The sequence below is a fragment of the Orbicella franksi genome, chromosome 11, assembly GCF_964199315.1.
Source record: "Orbicella franksi chromosome 11, jaOrbFran1.1, whole genome shotgun sequence".
NCBI classification, from domain to species: Eukaryota; Metazoa; Cnidaria; class Anthozoa; order Scleractinia; family Merulinidae; genus Orbicella; species Orbicella franksi.
Genome location: NC_138155.1, coordinates 10,865,761 through 10,886,900, shown reverse-complemented (window position 1 = coordinate 10,886,900; position 21,140 = coordinate 10,865,761). Strand labels below are relative to the sequence as shown.

At 40.2% G+C, this 21,140-nt stretch overlaps 2 protein-coding genes across 2 annotated transcripts; both read right to left on the bottom strand.

The window, feature by feature from the left end:
* Window positions 1–2,644: 2,644 nt before the first annotated feature.
* LOC145460148 (uncharacterized) lies at window positions 2,645–10,146 on the bottom strand. Its single transcript, XM_081444880.1, has 3 exons — window positions 8,427–10,146; window positions 7,295–7,777; window positions 2,645–3,536 (listed from the first exon to the last, which is right to left on the bottom strand). Exons 1-3 carry the CDS (start codon window positions 8,529–8,531, stop codon window positions 3,186–3,188), a joined length of 939 nt encoding a protein of 312 aa, XP_081301006.1. The 5' UTR covers window positions 8,532–10,146; the 3' UTR covers window positions 2,645–3,185.
* A 2,194-nt stretch (window positions 10,147–12,340) lies between these two features.
* Window positions 12,341–20,606, bottom strand: LOC145460145 (uncharacterized). Its single transcript, XM_081444876.1, has 3 exons — window positions 20,174–20,606; window positions 18,465–19,724; window positions 12,341–14,352 (listed from the first exon to the last, which is right to left on the bottom strand). The coding sequence occupies exons 1-3, from the start codon at window positions 20,276–20,278 to the stop codon at window positions 14,002–14,004; spliced, it is 1,716 nt and encodes a 571-aa protein (XP_081301002.1). The 5' UTR covers window positions 20,279–20,606; the 3' UTR covers window positions 12,341–14,001.
* Between the last annotated feature and the right edge of the window lie 534 nt (window positions 20,607–21,140).

Genomic DNA, 21,140 nt, shown 5'->3' with positions numbered 1-21,140 from the left:
TTGCTGAATACTTCGGGATATGTAACAAAATCGTCATAGGTATTTATCCGTCGTGCGTGTCATTATAGGAACATATTACATATCCTTTCTGGTTCACCCAGGCTGAAGTCCATGCAATACAGTTGCTGAGTGCTTCGGGATATGTAACAAAATCGTCATAGGTATTTATCCGTCGTGCGTGACATCATAGGAACATGTTACAGATCCTTTTCTGGTTCACCCAGGCTGAAGTCCATGCAATACAGTTGCTGAATGCTTCGGGATATGTAACAAAATCGTGTAGTGATTTTTCCGTCGGGCTGTTTCCAGAATCGCTTGGCATTTCTCGTAAACAATTAGATTATGTACTCGAGATTTCTATTGCTCTTGACAGCTTTGTCATATTTTTTGGGATAATTTCCTAACTGCCCATAACATTAACTGATTTTCAAAGTGTCGGTGCATATGATCTTCGAAATCGACTACTAGAAAATTCAGATTATTTTTGGAATCGCTGAGCAACAAACATGTATACAGAGAATACCCTAAATCAGGCTTTCCGTGGAAAATCTAAAAACTTTTCTGACTCTCAGGCATTTCTGGGCTGCCGGGCATAGTCACTTCGCTTACTGAATAGCACTGATAACTGAGATTAGCGGAAACGTTTCATCTATACGTGCTCCGTAGCTTTACAAGAGTAAGAAATGTATCAAAGCGTCTCAGTTTTAAACTGGCGGTTGCGCCCCAACCTAAAAAACACATTGTTTCAACGTTATTTTTTCTTTTAATCCAAATTCTTCACGTCAGTCGCGCGATTTCCCGAATCGTCGACTATTGAAATGTTTTGTTTCTCTCTGACGCGATGGAATTGTGTTACAGTAAATATAATTTCACACTTTAAGATTATGACACATTCGTGCAAAACTTGACGCGTTTTGTGGAACATAAACGATCACCGACAGGGATATGATTACACTGGAATGTTGTAAGCCACTGGATATCCCGTGGACATGTAGGACTAAACGTTCTACATCTCCACGGGATCCCAGGTCTGTTGTTTGGTTGCTAAGAACGTCTGGCTCGTTATATAGTTTAACATTTTATTCAGTTTATGGGGGTTTCTCTAGTTTGGTCACCTCCATCTCGAGCTGCTGTTCCTATAATTTTGATCACTATTTTTGTAAGTATGGAGCAAATGTAATAAATCTAGGACGCAATCCTTTCAACAAAAATTTCCGGAAGTTTAGGTCTAAAACTGAATGGATCGGTTCAGTCCAACCAGAAAAGTTCGAAAAAATCGGTCCACCATTGGAGGTGAACTATTTTTCTCGGTTGGACCGGTCCGATCGAAATGGCCCGTTCCATTTGACCATTCCGACCGCCCCATTCTCAATCCCATGCAGTACCTCGCTGTTCGGTATTTTCCATGTACAACATGGAGGAAAACACTTATCATTGCAACTTTTATGGATTACTAACAGCAGATCTATCGGTTCATACATGTGCAGTTACAACAGCTCGTAAGCCAAATGTATGTTTTGGCTGTTAACGGCTCTTAAAGACGATTTATTTCCCGAGAGAATTTGGAATATTCTTTTCGTCATTCAAAGGTGGTGTTTGAGCTAATACGACAAATATCTGTGAACGGTCTGCTCAAAATTGCCCGTTATACTGGTTATACCAGTTAAATTACTACGCATGCGCCTCACTCGATATCATTGATATCGCCGTCGAATTCGACACCTAGCTTTAATACGTGTCCCCAGTTAGCCCACATGGGCTAAATACATTAACACTTAAATAAAGTTCCTACTTACTTACTTACTTACTTACTTACTTACTTACTTACTTACTTACTTACTTACTTACTTACTTACTTACTTAACAGTGATCCGACATCCACCATTTCAAATGAGGGCGAAACTCGTTTTGCGAGTGGAATGGAACCAGATCGTTCTTACCCGTCGCGATCCATTCGACACCAAGAAATTTTCGAACCTCACCCCGGAAATTTTCGCTGAATGTATCTCGCCCCTAATTTCCAATCGACTCGTATTGCTTTTGACGTACGTCAATCACTGGGCACCATTCGGCATGATAAATGTTTTCTCAAACCCATCAGACACTCAGTAGAGATGTAATAAATAGTAACCTCGTCTTCTCGATCCGTATTGTAAGTTTCAAATCGTCGTTTTTTTTTTTTTTTTCCTTTTCGATTTACGGCACGCCAGCTCCTTGCTTGGGGCATAAATCCAAGGGAAAAATATTGGTTGGTTTCCACATGATTGCTACCGAACTGGTTGCAGCCATAACTATATCACAATCGTTGGATAATAGTTGCGACAACGATCGCTAAGATAGATATCAGTTCTATCTCGATCCCAATGATGGCAGAGATTGTAGCGATCATATAGAAATAAGACGTGAACTCCTCTTAAAGGTAAATTTCAAGTCAGCCTCAAAATCGAAAAATTCGAAAAGAAATTACTTGAACGCGGCAAAACAAGTTTTAAGGAATAATTTACAGGAAATAAGATGACTAGCGCGAAGAAATGTGTCCGTGCTTTATAAATGAACCAGAAATAAGTGTAAACAAATTTTATTTATTTATTTATTTTATCTATTTAGGAGGCACTGTCCAGTAAAGTGCTAATACTATGCACAATTTTGCAAAAACAGAATGTAAAATATGGGCGAGGAAAATTGCATAACTTCCGTATAACTTCAGTCTGTTACTACCTTTTCTTTTTCTCTTCAATAAAGCTTTTTGTAACATGTGTAGCTATAAAGCCTATAGAATATAGGTTAAGCCACTACACAACGTATTTTCTTCAAAGAGAACAGTCAAGATCAGATACAGATTAAAATGATCATGTTCTGCCATAAATGTATCTTACAATGTATTATATCAGTAACATTTCTGTGCGTATCACGAGCAAACAGTTATATCACGAGTTATATACAGTTATATCACAACTGTATCACGAGCAAACAGTTATATCACGAGTTATATCACAGTCATATCACAGCTGTTTCACGAGCAAACAGTTATAATGCCGGACAGTGTATAAACTTGGATATGCATATATGGAATTTTCCCTAATTAAATCTAATAATTAAATCCAACTGTATTTCTATCAATTTCTTACACTGATCCCTTATACCGCTAAACCTACACTTCTTCCCAGTTATGAATATAAACAGCACTACTGGGATGGTGGTACTTCTTCAATCATAATCCGGGACACTGAATTCCATCCTGTGTAAGCATTACCCAGTGTAAAAGCAGAGCACTTGCCTACCCAGAGTTCAACGCTGACTGTGCCCCGTGCAAGGTTCTCACAATAACCTTCGAAGAAATGATTACGATGAATATTCGAAAGCCCTCCACGCCAGTAAGTGTAAACGACTGACTCGATCGGCAAAGGACCACTACATTCATTGCCGTTAAACTTAAAATACCATCTGTTGCATTTTTGATTTGAATAGACTCGAACGTTTCCCTGGTAGGAGACTCTTAGAGCGGTATTGTCGTGCAGCTTGTTGAAAGAGCATTCCTGAAATAGTAAAAAAAAAAGTGACTAAAGATGCTTGAATACTAAGACAGCTTACGGAATAACTGCATGAATAAATTAGAGAGGTTTATACAATAGTTGTAATACCATATAAGTAGACTACACTCTTTTTTTATAAGAATGTATTTTATAAAAATATTGAGGTTGACATTTGCGAAATATTAAGAATAATTTAAGAATAAACCCGAACCTGAGATTTTGTAAAGAATATAATTTTGTGTTTTGAAAATTTGTAAATACAATGCAATGATATTCTTCGTTTCTTTAAATGGTAAAACTAGTCAAAAAGCAATAAAAACATCACTAACCGTATGTTTCATGCTAATAACATTTCTAAAAGAAGGTATGTGCGTCATATCAGGTTTTAATGCCCGCAGGCTGACTCCAAAATTACTTCAACACCAACCAGACAACAAATACATTCCAAAACAGAAATCAGGTCGTACGCTATGATCTAAGAATATTCACAAGAATATTTTCAGCCTAAAACCGGCAAAAAATAGTAATATTCAGCCTTGGCCGTGAAAGCAAGATCCTTTTAGAAAAACAGTGTACGAGTATAGTCTCTCCATCGCTCGTGACGCGAAAGAAAACCGCGAGAGAAAAGTGGCCGCGCGGAATCCTAGAGGCGCGAAAGGAATGTGACGTGTTGCGTCTATCTCAATATCTGAAAATAGAAATCTTTGAAACCGGAGCAAATCAAAGGGTCGTAATCGTGTGTAGTAGTTCGTGATGTTGTTACAATTCTGCCAACAGGCTTTGAAAAGAGTTTCATTTATCAAGTGTTTTGTTTGGTAAAGCTTTCCACCTTGAACCTGAATGTGGGTGTGTTAGTGATTTTGCCGTTCAATAGCATCATGTCATGGAAGAACAAGTCAGTGAACTGACTGAGCTTGGCCGGTCTGCCGTCCATCTAAAAGACTGAACGAAAACGATGCAGAATGTATTAAAGGCTCGATTGCCGCTGTTCTCTCTAATCTGGTTATCGAGCCTAAATGTATGACAGCCATTTGTACTAGAGGAACGTCTCGCTTCATTTTTCGTTGTGCGTCTCGCCGGAGCGACATCCGTACGAGGAATTTCAGAATTTGTTGACATGAGAACATGTAGGGCCTGACATCAAAATGGTTGTTTTTCGTTGATGAATCATCGCACGCGGTAGAAACATGAAAATGAGATCGGAAAAATGGATCTTGAAATTTCCCTTGGATTGGCCGCGGTTTATCTGCTGATATCAATCAGTTGCCACGTATCGAGCGTGGTTGTCTCGATGGTGTAGTGGATATCACGCCCGACTAGTATGCGGGGAGACGTGTGTTCGAATCCTGCTCGGGACACGAATTTTCTTTCCTTTCAGAGATCTGTGTTAAAAGCCGCCTGTACATCTTCCTATCATTGTTTCTGATTCTTTCCTGACTCAAAACGTTTTTATTCTACTATTCGATTAACATGTACATAGTAAGCCTAACCTGTTTTCAACATGCCCATTAACCTCTCTCTTTGAGATAAAAAAAAAATAAAAAAGATTAAAATAAAAAAAATAAATAAAATAAAACATAAGTTATATGGACTGTCAAACCGTTAAAGTTTTTAACACCTTCGGTGAATCTGTCCTGCTTAAATTTCCAGAATTTCCTGAATGTGGCAAACCAGACATTCGCTTAAAACGTTTCGTTATCGGCAAACTTGGATGATCTTGCGTGCAAGAAATTCATGCCCGTCAGATCGATATAATGTTATACTCTTATGAATTCAACAGTGATCAGTGATTCAACAGTGAATTCAACAGAATTTTAGCGACACATTTTTCACACACTCGGTTTTGATTCAGATACGTTTTTTGTCGGTAGAAAAATCAAGTTCTATGCCCAAACTGGCCAGATTTACACTGCTGCTCGTTTGAATACCTCAAATACATAATGTTAATGTATCAGTCAATTCCAGCAGTGCCCATCCCCACCCCCGGGTAACCGCGGAGCATTTGCTCACGTTGTCAGTCCCGGGGGTGGGGCACCCGCAATTTTATCGCGGCCCAGGGGCTGGGCATTTACGTACCCCGGAGCGACCCCAGTCATTCGACACACGTGCTTTGGAAAAGTGCCATGGATGAGTTCATCGGGAAAGAGGAGGCGTTTGTCGAACAATGGCTTGTCCGTCAGGGATTAGAGAAACTTGCAGATGTTTTTAAAGGTATGTTTTCTCAATTTTAGATAATTCTTCATTACTTGTAAGCATATAAGTATAAGCGACAATCTGAACTATATTTTGTTTATCACAAAACAATCACTGACGTGAACACGACTATTTCGCATTTCGCATTCAAAACTAGCCTAGCATTTTTTAAATTCGTGAAAGTGAAGTTAAAATACTTAAGGTTTGCGAATTCAAATGATGCGATCTTCAAGACAGATCTTGCGAGCTTAAAATGCAATGCATCATCATTTAAAATGTCTTGATTCTTCACAAAAAAAGTAACCTGCGAATACAGGCGCCTATCATCGCTCGCGGCGGGAGCACGTCCGCCGCAATCCCAGCTATCCTCTAGCAAACTGTTAAAAACAAATATAAAGAAATAAATATAATCAGAATCAACTAACACGTACTGTTGTCCTTACGTCTTACCGTTGCATTAAAATACTGAACAGTTGACCGTTTTATTCAGTGATTAATTAAAAAACTGCGGAGGTGTTGGAAGGCGACGATCCCAGGGGCGGGGCGTTTGCCCTCTTTCTTCGTTCCCACCCCGGGGCATTTAGACAGCTTATGTGTCCCCACCGCGGGGAATTTGTCCATTTAAAAAAAAAATGCTAATGCCCGGGCGGGGGGGGGGGGGGGAATGGGCACTGCTGGAATTGACTGATGCATAATTCTGGGATGAAATTCTGCGTTTGAAATCCCCGTAATCACATTTAAAGTTAAACCTACAGACGAGCGCTGAAAAATCGTTGAATTGCAAGATGACCCCGTTGCTATAATTCTTCTTTTCACAAGTTCTTTGGCAGTTTCGATTAACAAAGATATACTTCCCAAGGCATGTATTTGCCTCGCTAACGAAGTGTCGAGCGACTTTCTTTAACACGTCATCCGGGCTAGGCGATGATGATAGAACATCAAGATGAGGAATTTTATTGGATACGGTTGATAAGCTTAGAAATCCATGTCACACCTTTTCCTCGCGGCTTTCTTTCGCGTCACGCACGACGGACAAGGCAAGCGAAAAAGGGACAACTCGTAGTCTACATAGGTAGGGTACAATCCTATCAATCAGTCAATCAATCAATTAATCTATCAATCAATCAATCAGTCAATCAATCAATCACTTAATCTATCAGTCCATCAATCAATCTATCATTCCATCAATCAATCGATCAATCAACAAGTCTGAGGAAAATGATAATTTAGTCATTTGCAGTGTAGACGGATAGTTATAGTTAGAACACAAGTAGTTATTGTTTTTCGTCATTTCCATCTGTTTGTGTATTATTTTGTGTGTTTTATTATCATTGAGGTCGAACATCTGACTTGGTTTTACTTTCCAGCGCTATAGCCATCATATAGCGCGGAAATAAGCTTCAAAAGCTTTTTACCAAGCTTCCTACCTCTACTGACACAACAATCAGGAGGAATAGAGAAAGAGCAAGATGACCTGTAGTGGGAGCACTAAAATTTTACTTCGTCATAGACCGCAAGTCAGTAAGCCAAGAAGTTTAATAGATCCTAATATGATGAGCATGACTTACCTTTATTTTACCGTCGTCAGTATCGTCGGCTACCCGCCATGCGCATTGTTTCCAATTAGCTCTCTGTCTTGGGTCCATGTTTGCTGCATCTCCCTTCTCTCCCTTTGCTCCGATGCCATTTTCTCCCTTGGACCCTTTGGAGCCCCTGGGGCCAATGTTCCCAGGGATACCCTTACTTCCTTTTGTTCCTATCGAGCCTCTTTCTCCTTTGAGTCCTTTTAAGCCCCTGGCGCCAATATTCCCAGGGATACCCGTACTTCCTTTTGCTCCTATCTTACCCATTTCTCCTTTCTTCCCCACCTCCCCTTTTGATCCTTCAGGGCCCCGTGGACCAATTTTCCCTGGGATTCCTATAGCGCCTTGTGAACCCCGCTTTCCGATGCTGCCCTTTTCTCCTTTGAAACCATCTCTACCCGGAGCACCCGGAGTTCCCGGGATTCCTGGCACGCCGGGCATTCCTGGCATTCCAGAATGAGGATCCTGCTGTTGAAACAAAATTTAACGTAAATCTTCAGAATCTTCACCATTGTTCAATTAAGTAGTATATTGTGGCGATCAGTAACTTTGAGCCGAACGTTAGCAGCTCGTGTATTATTTAGTCAGCTCAATTATTTTCATTTCTGGTGATTCATGGTGGGTTTTTTTTGTTACCTTTATTTTATGCTTCTCATTTGATACATTACAGCTTAACAAAATAACGTTTTTAATCGACTCTTAGCCTGACGAATGTTCCTAATACGTTCTTAAAATTTTGGTTAATCTCAGCCTCGACGTTCTTATAAAAAATGTTCTTACATAAAAAAAAAAGAAGAAGAAAAGAGTGTAGTACTGTTCGTCACATCTTTTATTACTTGTATAATATTTCAGTTATTCCCGAATTGCAAAGGTCTCGTACCTGCCTTGACAGATTAGCTTTTAATCAAAAGTTTAATTTTGCGGATGCTTAAAATTATAGTGTACGGATCACGTAAAGTGGGAATACAGAATTGACCAAAAGAAAGTACATCTGAGTATATCTATAGTACTATCTATATCGGTGTATCTCATCTAGTTTAAGCTCCCTTTGAAACAAGCAAGTTCTTAATTAAAACAAAACCTCAGTTTGTAAGAGAATCTCTTTGACCTTACCTACCTTACATGTAGAAGTCGAATCGTTCGACTGCAGTTCCGTCGAGTGCGTTCGTGTGAAGAACAAAAGGAAAACGGCGACAAGGGAGAAAGAGAGCATGTCTTGCATTTCTTTTAGCTCAAGGTACCCGTGTTACGGACTAACTTGCCTTCAAAGTTATCAAAATCGATTGCAAGAGGAGAGAGAATTCCATGTATTTATACGTTCTCCTTCGGCTTATTTTAATCTGTCACAAAGCGATTGGATTGGTTACTTCTGTCTAGACAAGACACAACAGATGCAGTGGTTTCAGCACAGATTCAGTACAGATTCAGAGTGGAATAAGAGCTCCGTTGAAACACGTTTCCTCTTAACACGTGTTCAGTTCTCATAACGATTGGTTCTTTTGCGCTAAATTTGACAGATCACATGCGCTACATTCAGTCACTGTATCATGCGTGATCAGCGTGATATTAGCGAAAAGCTCAAACACTGTTCAATTCATTTTTTGTTTGTTTACTGTCAAACACATGACGGCTGGTTCCTTTGGATTGAGGTTCACGGATCACATGCATATACCTGCCAGCTCTTACGTCTACAACGTAACTCTAACGCCTTTAGTTCGAAAACTTCCATCTTGCGTTCACTCCTGCCTATAGCTAGGGACCAATCTCTCTCATCCAGACGAACATTGAGCTCAGTTACAGCCTTTGATGACACACTTTCGAAAAAAAGAGTAAGCAAGAACTAGTAAGAAACGTTCAGCCCATATATATTGACTAAATAAAACCTATCGGACTTTGCCCGGGAAACGTTTCGAACATCGTCGTAAGCGTTCGACGTCATCTTACAGTCGGGTCGTTTTGAAAATTCCAGTACTTTCAGGATAGTAGATTAAACGTTCTAAAATCTTGTTTAATCGATGCAAAGACTAATGGTGCGTTACTTTGTGAAAACCAAGATTTGATTCCTAAATCCCAACACGGATTTTGTGTTACTTTAATAAACAGATTATTAATCCAAGATCACTCGGGTCATGGTGCATCAGCATTCTAGTTTAGAGTGGATTCTTCGGTTCCTTTGATGCACCATGATCCGAGTTATTTTGGATTAACCTGTTTAGTAAAGAAAAGCAAAAATCCGGTTTTTCGATTTAAACTTCAATCTTGGATTTTTCCAATGAAACGCACCCGTTTAAAACATACAATTAAAAGCAACAGAACAATCTTTAATTAACGTGTTATATGTTTAGAACTTGATTTCAAACTAAACTGGAAACCTTACGCTCATTCAAATTCAAATATGTCGTGTCTCGCGGGGAGCTTTGCCAGAGTCGAACACAGTATGAAATAAAAACAGTTGTTAAACATGTCACGTTATTATACTACTGCATTGGTGATAACATCATTAACATTTAACCGCTGCAAATGATGATATACAGTGCACTAAAAATTAGTGTCAGCGGTAAAGTGAGGTCAACTATTCGCAATGTGAGCCGATGTCCGTTTAGCGGGGTTCGACTACTGAACATGTGTATGGCTTGTAATCTCTACATTTTCTTGCGTAGTCCCTGTAGGCTTTCTTTCCAGACCTTTATGGGCAATTCATTTCCTTGACGAGCCGAGAGGTGCGGCCAGGGAACACGTGACCTGGAAGAGATATTGATCTCTGGGAAATATCGTCGAGACATAATAAGCATTATTAAGGACGTTCGTGCGAAAATTTTCCTGTCAATAGATTTTTTTAAAAATTTTTACTGCAGTCAGATAATGAAATACTTGTGTAAAAGATGCAAAACAATTGAGGGTCACTGACTTCGTTTCAGAGATATAGCGTGTGGAAAACTACCCTATTTTGAAAAATTGGCGCAGGTAATTAAAGGGGTGGTTAAAAATATGGAAGGTGAGTCGACGAAGGCAAACGATCTTAGTCATACTTGGTAGAGGTGGGTATATTGCGTAAATAATTCCAAATGTTAACAACGTTTTCACAGAAATTTACCCTTCAATAGGCGTTTGAAATCTCCAAGGGGATAAACGGTGGTTCATTGCGCAAAAAATTCAAACTTCTAGTCGATAGATTTTCTTCATTTTTTCGCTAAACGTAGAAAATCGGAAGAAAAAATGATCCATCAAAAGAAAAATAAGGGTCACCGAACGTCAAAGATCGTTAAATCCAGGCAAAGCTATAGCAATGGTCATCTGCCTTATCATTGTTCATTTTATGACTTAGCGCGCGCAGCGATGCATGACATGGCGTCATTCTCGTCCCCAGAGCCCACGATCCTTCTGGCCTGCGGCAGAGGTCGAGATGGTCCAACACCGGAAGTCCGCGATTCACGGACTTCCCGTCAAATCTGGTAAATCTGATTGGCTGAGAATACGAAACGAATACTCTGTGTATGTTCAAAAAATCGGGTCAGACCAGAGCTCTCGATCCCTGCCGCAGGCCAGAAGGATCGTGGGCTCTGGGGACGAGAATGGACGTGACGTGTGAATTTGCGTGCGCATTAAGGATGCGCTGAAACAATTAGCGCCAACGTCCTTAGATGACTGAACTGGTCCGCGACGAAAAGGCAAATTCTATCTGACTGGTTCTCTCAGCGGTCCAAATTTTGCAACACGGACCGCTAAGATGGACCGCTCACGAATAGTCAATTCCCTCTGAGACGTGCTTGCAGGGAATCATGGTAGCTGTAATAATCATAACAATTATCCAGTCCGAGATGATGAATTCAACTATAATGATTCCTTGCAGGCACGTCTCAAAGATGGAGCTGACCATTAATCCCAGGGAAGGGGGACTCCCATATAAAAAGGACAGGGGCTGTCCGTCGGAAACTTTGAAAAGAACCCCTAAGAGGTACCAAGATCCTGCTTTACGGGCATGGCTTGAAATTTTTTCACTCAGTAAATCCCTACAAATTACCGTAGAAGCTCCCGCCGTGGACCTTTCGAGGCTAAACACCAAAACCACTTCCCCGCCTCCTCCCCCACCCCCCCCCCCCCCCCTCTTGGCATTGATCTCGGCGAATTGCTTTTTTTCATGGCACAAATGAAAAAAATAATTATCTTGTTAATTAGAAAATTAGAAGTCTTTGTACGTTCATGTTTTAAGGACTTTTCCAATTGATTTAATGTTCACAAATGGAACGTAATAAACGTAAATAAATGCTTCTTTCGCGCGCGTTAGTCAGCAACTTAATACTAAGACATTGAGCCATGTTTGATGTTAATTTGACTCAATTGACAATTCCATGACGACACCAGAATCCTTTGCGCGGACTAAACAGCTTTTGAGATTTAAAGGCCCGATAGACATTCCACCTTTAAAATAAAGTTTAAGACAAGTATGTGGCAGAAAATAAACAAGCATTTTTTGAACGGTCGGTTTTTGAATCCCAGCGATTTGTCGCCAACATTTTGATTTTGATTTCAGATGATGGAAGATGAAGTCGTAGACTGAAACGTAACGGCAAACTAACGCTTTTATCTGCTCCCTTTATTTCTTTGTCAACTTAGGTGTCTTTTAGGGATGGATATGAAGCGCCTACTTGTTGTATTTTACTTGCCAACGCATCGCTCTGATTAACTTCCGCGCGGAGAGCCACGCTTATGAAAACTATTTTTACTTGGCTCTATTGTAAAATTAAAGGAGGTGCGAGGCAGCAGAACAAAATTCCTATAAGTATTTTTCATATAAACCAAGTTACGTGAATTACCATGATTTCTTCAGCTGAGAAAAATCATGCCATTCCACTGCAAAGATAGCATGTTTTTGTTTGTCTTGTGAGGTGACATAATCAATGACGTCATGTTGGAAAGTGAATTACAACGTGCACCGTGATTGGTCAATTGAGCGGTCGTGACAGCTGAAATATAAAACCACTTTTGCCGCCAAAATTTCACGTGATTTACCACCAAAGTTCTGTTGACATTCATAGCAAATAAACCTGTTAAACGTTTTTTTTCCCTAAAATTTTGACGTCATGTATTAACCCGTGATAACGACTTCGCAACGGTAAGCAATTGACTCCTTTTGTTTTTGACGAATGTCAATCATTTAGAGATATAATAAATGTCTGACTCGTTTCATCTTCTCAGTTCGTATTGCAAGTTACGGATCCTCCTTTTACTCCCTTCGACTCATGGCTTGTGGACTTCGCGCTTAGTTGGGTCATAAGTCGAAGGAGAAAATAGCGGTTGGTGATGGCTGGTTTCCATATGATCGCTACCGAAACAGGCACAGCCAGAGATTATAGCGATCGTTGAACCGACAACGGTCGCTGAAGTGGATATTAGTTCTATCTCGACAATCCGGTAATTTTTCTTTTTTTTTTTTTTTTTTTTTGTAGCGATCCAAATCATAGCAGCGATTGAAGGTCGATAGCGATCATATGGAATCCAGCCTTGATCTTCTCTTGGAAGTATATATGAAGTCTCTGCGTCAAAAATCGAAGAATTCGAAAATAAACTACTTGAATACCCCAAAACAAGTTTAAAGAATAATTGACAGCAGAGAAGATGACTTAATCACTCGGTGTTTTCGTTACCGATAGCAAACTTAAGAAAAAGAACCGGCGTTAAGAACTGGGTTCGTGCTCTGTAAATGAACCAGAAATAAGTGTAAACAAATTTTATTTATTGATTTATTTTATCTATTTAGGAGGCACTGTCCTGTAAAATATTAATACTATGCACAATTTTGCAAAAATAGAAACTAAAATAAAAGCGAAGAAAATCACATAACTTCCGTGTAGCTTCAGACTTTCATTTCACTTTTTTTTTCTCTTTCAATAAAGCTTTTAGTAACATATAAAGCTATAAAATCTATAGAATAAAGGTTTAGCCACTACAAAACGTTAAGATACACTTTTCTTCAAAGAGAACAGTCAAGATCAGATAAAGATTAAAATTTTCATGTTCTGTAATAAATGTATTTTTCAATGTACTATAAACAATTATTATTGGATGAGGTTTCTGTGAAACCCAGAATAATCAAGGTCGAGGTAGGGATTATCAGCCGAAGCCGAAGGCTGAGACTGATAAACCTTACCGAGACCTTGATTATTCTGAATACCACAAAAAAAAAACGAGTCTAATAATTGTTTTATTATACATTGAACGAAAACAAAATGTAACTCATGTTTTTGCTTCTTCGCTGACACAAAGCGCGCGAACTTGACATAATTACCTTAGGAAATCATGCACCGCGGTCATACATGACATGATTACCCGTGACCTTGAATGTCCTTCATATGATTATTGTATAATTTGCAGCCAGATAACGTCACAGGCGCTGATTTCGAAAATTTACTGTGCGCTTTCGGCCAATCAGAAAAGAGAGAGTATAATTATCAGTAACATTTTGGTGCTTATCAAGAGCAAACAGTTATATCACGAGATATATCACAGTTGTATCACGGCTGTATCACGAGCAAACAGTTATAATGAACTGTATATAGACTTGGATATGCATATATGGAATTTTCCCTAATTAAATCTAATAATTAAATCTAACTGTATTTCTATCAAGTTCTAACGTTGATAGCATATACCGCTTAATCTTATCTTTGTCTCAGTTATGAATATAAACAGCACTACTGGGATGGCGGTACTTCTTCAATCATAATCCGGGACACTGAATTCCATCCTGTGTAAGCGTTACCCAGTGAGGCACCAGGGCACTTGCCTACCCAGAGTTCAACGCTGACTGTGCCGCGAGCGAGGTTTTCGCAATAACCTTCGAAGAAATGATTACGGTAATTATTAGCAATCCCTCCAGGCCAGTTATTGTGAACGACTGAGTCGATCGGCAAGGGACCACTACATTCATTGCCGTCAAACTTAAAATACCATCTGTTGCATTTGACATCTGAATAGACTTGAGCGTTTCCCTGGTAGGAGACTCTAAGAGCGGTATTGTCGTACAGCTTGTTGAAAGAACATTCCTGAAATAGTAAAAAAAAGTGATCAAAGATGTTTGGTCACAAAGGAATAATTGGATGCAAAATTAGGGAGACAAAAGTTGTATTACCACATAGATAGTAGACTACACACTTATTTTTTATAATAATTGATTTTATAAAAATATCGAGGCTGAAATCTGCGAAATATTAAGAATAATTTAAGAATAAACCCGAAGCTGAGATTTTGTAAAGAATATAATTTTGTGTTTTGAAAATTTGTTAATAAAATGCAATGATATTCTTCGTTTCTTTAAATGGTAAAACTAGTCAAAAAGCAATAAAAACATGCCTAGCCGTATGTTTCATGCTAATAACATTTCTAAAAGAAGGTATGTGCGTCATATCAGGCTTAAATGCCCGTAGGCTGGCTCCAAAATTACTTCAACACCAACCAGACAACAAATACATTCCAAAACAGAAATCAGGTCGTACGCTATGATCTAAGAATATTCACAAGAATATTTTCAGCCTAAAACCAGCAGAAAAATAAGAATATTCAGCCTTGGCCGGAAAAGCAAGATCCTTATAGAAAACCAGTGTACGAATATAGTCTCTCCATCGCTCGTGAAGCAAAAGAAACCCGCGAGAAAAAAATTGCCGCGCGTAATCCTGGAGGCGGCGCGAAAGGAGTGTGCCGTCTTGCGTCTGTCTCAATATCTGAAAATAAAAATCTTTGAAACCGGAGCAAATCGAAGGGTCGGAATCGTGTGTAGCAGCTCGTGATGTTGTTGCGATTCTGCCAACAGGCTTTGGAAAGAGTTTAATTTATCAAGTGTTTTGTTTGGTAAAGCTTTCCACCTTGAACCCGAATGTTGGTGTGTTAGTGATTTTTCCGTTTAATGGCATCATGTCATCGAAAAACAAGTCCGTGAACTGACTGAGCTTGGCCTGACTGCCGTCCATCTAAAAGATTGAATGAAAACGATGTAGAATGCATTTAAGGCTCGATTGCCGCTGTCCTCTCGAATCTGGTTATCGAGGCTAAATGCATTGACAGCCATTTATAAAGGAAAGTTTCGCTTCACTTTTCGTTGTGCTTCTCGCCGGAGCGACATGCGTAGGAGGAATTTCAGAATTTGTTAACATGAGAACACGTAGGGCCTGACATCGAAATGGTTAATTGTCGTTGATGAATCATCCCACACAGCAGAAACATGAAAACTGAGATCGGAAAAATGGATCATGAAATTTCCCTTGGATTGGCCGCGTTCTATCTACTCAGATCAATCAGTTGCCACGTATTCAGCATGGTTGCCTCGATGGTGTAGTGACTAGTATGTGGGGAGACGCGGTTCGAATCCTGCTTGGGACATGAATTTCTTTCGTTTCAGAGACGTGTGTCAAAAGCCGCCTGTAAGTTATGTACATCTTTCTATCATTGCATCTAATTCTTTCCTGACTCAAAAAGTTTTTATTCCGACTAGTCGATTAACATGTACATATAAGCCTAACTTGTTTTCAACATGCTTGCTAAACTCGCTTTTTGAGATAAAAAAAATAAAACAAAATAAACTACAACGTAAGTTATGGACTGTCGAACCGTTGAAGTTTGTTACTCCTTCGGTGAATCTGTCCTGCTTAAATTTCCAGAATTTCCGAAATGTGGCAAACCGGACATTCGCTTGAAACGTTCCGTTATCGGCGAACATGTCATCACAGTTGAATGATCTTGCGGTGCAAGAAATCCACTCCCGCCAGATATAATATTTTTTCATATAAACACCAGTGAAATACCCCGGGGGAAATACTCCCAGGAAAATTGGGTGGGGTGTGCGGCCCGCTTCCCAAAAGCCTTACACCATTTATGAGCTTTCATTACCAAAATCTGCGATTTTCCCTACCCTATTTATGATCTAAAAATAAAAAATGGATTTCCTTCCACAGTTGCCTTAATTAAACATAGATTATATTGGGCTTTTGTTCAAGGTCTTATCGATAAAGATCAAAAAGTATCTGCTTCTTAAAAATCATACCCAATCAACCGAAACTTCCAAAATCGATGCCCTATTCATGACCAAAACGGCTGAAAACCATACCCTTTGGGGCCGCACATACCTATATAGCCCATATAAGGAAGTACCCCCCCTTGGGTGAAATACCAGGTGAGCTTTTACGCGTAAACATGATATCTTCACACGTGAAAATATCATGTTATTGTCACAGGTGAAAAGATCACCATTTCTATGGTTAGATAATCCCTTAAACTGTACTTAGATGTGTTGCTCTATGATCGAAACATCATCGCGTCTTCCTCGGAAATCTTCGGTTATCTTCGAAAATCTTCAGTAATGTTCGGAAAATGTTCGGAAAAGTTTGTCTGCCCTTCGGATAACTTTTGGAGAATCTTCGGAAATCTTCGGCAAGTGTTCGGAAATATTCGGAAAATCGTCAAAAAGTCGTCATTATTATGGTTATATAATAAACAAAATGTTACATGGCTGCTTGTAGATATCGAATTTCTCTTCTCGTGTTCAACTTTATATTTCACTCGTTCGCTGGGCTCACTCGTGAGATATCGAGTTCAACACTCGAAGAGAAATTCCATATCTATGCGCACCCATGCATTATCCCCTATATACCTCATGAATTCAACAGTGATCCGAATTTTAGTGACTCATTTGCCACACACTCGGTTTTGATTCAGATACGTTTCTTGTCGGAAGAGAAACCAAGTTCTGTAACCCAGCCGGCTAGATGACATTTTCACGCTCCTGCTTGTTTGAATATCTCAAACACGCAATGTAAATCAGCTCTCGGTTGAAATTCTGCGTTTGAAATCCCCGTAATAATTTTAAAGTTACACCTACAGACATAGGCGTACGGGCACCTTTGGACCTGGGAGGGGTGCGGTGACCTTCTTGCCCGAAAACTTACGCAATGCCCGAATGCGAGAGTGTTGAAATCGGGATGGAAACAAACTCAAATAGCATAAAAAACAAAAAAATGTTCACAATTCCCACATCTAATAAAACTGCTATAATTCCAAAAATAGTTATAATCAAAGCCAGAAGCACATCACCTAGTCTGGGTGATATGCTTCTGTCAAAGCTTACATAATCAATCAATCATATTCTATCAACAGTCTCAATCCGAGTAAAGTTATTAAAAGAACTTTTAACTTAACTAACTAACTTTAACTTATTAAAAGAAAACAAATTCTAAAAAAGTAACTAACTAGAAACTTTATCTCCGAGTTCTGGAAATCACACAAACAACATCATTTTGTTATGTTTTCTCTTAAGTGTCGTTGCCTGAATCATTAGCGTTTGGCCCCAAAAATGACATAATTTCCGTAGCTGGGGGTGGGGGGCGGGGCGGGGCGCAAACCCCCTCGCCCCCTAGCTCGTCCGCCTATGCTATAGACTTCATCAAAAATCGTTGCAGGATATCCCCTTCGCCGCCTTCTCTTCACAACTTCTTTGGCAGTCTCGCTTTACGCAGCCTGCAGGTAGGCTCTTCGCGTGGCAACAAAGAAGGACCTATGTTTTTGTGACTTTTTTGTCTCGCTACTAGGTGGAGTGCAATGCTATCAATCAGCCAATCAATCAGTTAATCAATCAATCTATCAATCAATAGATCAATCAACAATTCTAAGAAAAAGGACTTCAACATTTGCAGTTGGAACGGAAGTTGTTGGTTTTCATCATCCTGGCCGGTGAGTATTTCCATCTGTTTGTGTATTATTAGTTCCAGTTCGAAGATCTGACTTGGTTGAAGCTTTCAAAGCAGTCGGACTTTACCTTTAAGTACGGGTGATTACTGTACTACGGAAATAAGCTTTTATCGCTTTTACCAAGCTTGCTACCTCTTGTGCCCTGCACCTGATGGGATCATTGGAATTTTACTTCCTCATAGACCGCATGTTTTAAGCCAAGAAGATTAATAGGTTCTAATGGCGGATTACTTACCTGTATTTTACCGTTGTCAGTGCCGTCCTCTCTTTTCCATGTGCATTGCTTCCAATTACTACGGAAACAAGCTTTTATCGCTTATACAAAGCTTGCTACACCTGATGGGATCTTAGGAATTTTACTTCCTCATAGACCGCATGTTTTAAGCCAAGAAGATTAATAGATTCTAATACGATGACTTACCTGTATTTTACCGTTGTCAGTATTGTCGGCTCTTTTCCATGCGCATTGTTTCCAATTAGCTCTCTGTCTTGGGTCCATGTTTGCAGCATCCCCTTTCTCTCCCTTTGCTCCATTCTCCCCCTTGAATCCTTTAAACCCCTTGGGGCCAATGTTCCCAGAGATACCCTTTCTACCCTTTGCTCCCATTGAGCCTCTTTCTCCTTTGGATCCTTTAAAGCCCCTTGGGCCAATGCCCCCAGGGAGACCCGTACTGCCCGTTGTTCCCAGCGAACCTTTATCTCCTTTGGATCCTTTTAAACCCCGTGGGCCAGTGTTCCCAGGGATACCCGCACTTCCTTTTGTTCCTGTTGAACCTCTTTCTCCTTTGGATCCTTTCTGGCCCCTTGTGCCAATGCTGCCAGGGATACCTGTACTTCCCTTTGTTCCGGTGGAACCTATTTCTCCTTTGGATCCTTTTAAGCCCGGTGGGCCAGTGTTCCCAGGGATACCCGCACTTCCTTTTGTTCCTGTTGAACCTCTTTCTCCTTTGGATCCTTTCTGGCCCCTTGTGCCAATGCTGCCAGGGATACCTGTACTTCCCTTTGTTCCGGTGGAACCTATTTCTCCTTTGGATCCTTTTAAGCCCGGTGGGCCAGTGTTCCCAGGGATACCCGCACTTCCTTTTGTTCCTGTTGAACCTCTTTCTCCTTTGGATCCTTTCTGGCCCCTTGTGCCAATGCTGCCAGGGATACCTGTACTTCCCTTTGTTCCGGTGGAACCTATTTCTCCTTTGGATCCTTTTAAGCCCGGTGGGCCAGTGTTCCCAGGGATACCCGCACTTCCTTTTGTTCCTGTTGAACCTCTTTCTCCTTTGGATCCTTTCTGGCCCCTTGTGCCAATGCTGCCAGGGATACCTGTACTTTCCTTTGTTCCGGTGGAACCTATTTCTCCTTTGGATCCTTTTAAGCCCGGTGGGCCAGTGTTCCCAGGGATACCCGCACTCCCTTTTGTTCCCATCGTTCCATTTTCTCCTTTGGTTCCTTTAAAGCCCCTGGGGCCAATGTTCCCAGGGACACCTGAACTTCCTTTTTCCCCTATCTCCCCTTTGGATCCTTCAGGGCCCCGTGGTCCAATTTTCCCTGGGATTCCTATAGCGCCTTGTGAACCCCGCTTTCCGATGCTGCCCTTCTCTCCTTTGAAACCATCTCTACCCGAAACACCCGGAGTTCCCGGTATTCCTGGCACGCCGGGCATTCCTGGCATTCCAGAATAAGGATTCGGCTGTTGAAACAAAAGTCAGTGTAAATCATCAGAATCTTCATCTTTACTCAAGTAAGTACTGTATTGCGGCGATCAGTTACTTTTGAGCTAAACGTTAGCAATTCGTGTATTATTTAATCAGCTCAATTATTTTCATTTCTGGTGATTCATGGTGGATTCGACTGTTCGTCATGTCTTACTACTTGTACAAGATTTCACTTATTCCTGAATTACAAAGGTCCCGTACCTGCCTTGACAGATTAGCTTTAATCAAAAGTTTGATTTTGCGGCTTATTGTGTACGGATCACGTAAAGTGAGAATACAGAATTGGCCAAAAGAAAGTACATCTGAGTATATCTATAGTACTATCTATATCGGTGTATCTCATCTAGTGTAAGTTCCCGTTGAAAAAAGAAAATTTTTAGAACAAAACCTCAGTTTGTAACGGAATCACTTTGACCTTACCTACCTTACAGTTAGATGTCGAATCGTTTGACTGCAGTTCCTTCGAGTGCGTTCGTGTGAAGAGCAAAAGAAAAACGGCGAGAAAGGAGACAGAGAAGATGTCTCGCATTTCTGTTTGCTCAGTACTCCAGCGTTACAAACTCGCTTGCCTTCAAAGTTATCAAAATCGACTGGAAGAGGAAAGAGAATTCCCCGTATATATATATGTTTCCCTTCAGCTCGTCTCAATCTGTCGCAAATTAAGCGATGGGATTGGTTACTCTTGACTAGACGTGTCACAACAGGTGCAGTGGTTTCAGCACAGAATCAGCGTGGTACAAGAGCTCAGTTGAAACACGTTACCTCTTAACACGTGTTCAGTTCTCATAACGATTGGTTACTTTGTGCTAAATTTGACAGATCACATGCGGTACATTCAGTTACAGGACCCATGCATGATCAGCGTGATATTAGGTAATAGCTGAACCGAACTTGAATTTAAACGTTTATTATTATTATTATTATTATTATTATTATTATTATTATTATTATTATTATTATTATTATTTTACTGTCCAAAGCATGACGGCTGGTTCCTTAGGATTGAACTTCACAGATCACATGCATATACCTGCCAACTCTCGCGTTTAAAACTCTCAACCCTTAGCGTCTAAAACTTTGATCTTACGCTCACTCACGCCTAGGCAGTGATCACTCTCATCTAGATAAAATTTGAGCTGTTACAGCCTTTGATGATACACTTTCGAAAAAAAGTTAACTAGACCCAATGAAACAAGCGTTTAGTCCATAAAAATGTCGTTACGTCCTGAAAGTCTTCAAATTTTCCATTGAATTACTGGCAACAACATTATTTTGACGAAATTCATCCTATCTAACTTTGCCCGGGAAACATTTCGAACGTCGTCGAGAAGCTTCGGAAGTCATCGTACGGTCGGGTCGTCTCTGAAATTTCCAGTACTTCTAGGATAAAA

Coding starts and splice junctions, on each gene's coding strand:
- LOC145460148 (XM_081444880.1), bottom strand. CDS start 8,531: ATGCAAGACATGCTCTCTTTCTCCCTTGTCGCCGTTTTCCTTTTGTTC. Junction 7,778..8,426: donor ATTCGACTTCTACATGTAAG/GTAGGTAAGGTC, acceptor TTGTTTCAACAG/CAGGATCCTCATTCTGGAAT. Junction 3,537..7,294: donor CTGACGACGGTAAAATAAAG/GTAAGTCATGCT, acceptor TTACTATTTCAG/GAATGCTCTTTCAACAAGCT.
- LOC145460145 (XM_081444876.1), bottom strand. CDS start 20,278: ATGCGAGACATCTTCTCTGTCTCCTTTCTCGCCGTTTTTCTTTTGCTC. Junction 19,725..20,173: donor ATTCGACATCTAACTGTAAG/GTAGGTAAGGTC, acceptor TTGTTTCAACAG/CCGAATCCTTATTCTGGAAT. Junction 14,353..18,464: donor CTGACAACGGTAAAATACAG/GTAAGTCATCGT, acceptor TTACTATTTCAG/GAATGTTCTTTCAACAAGCT.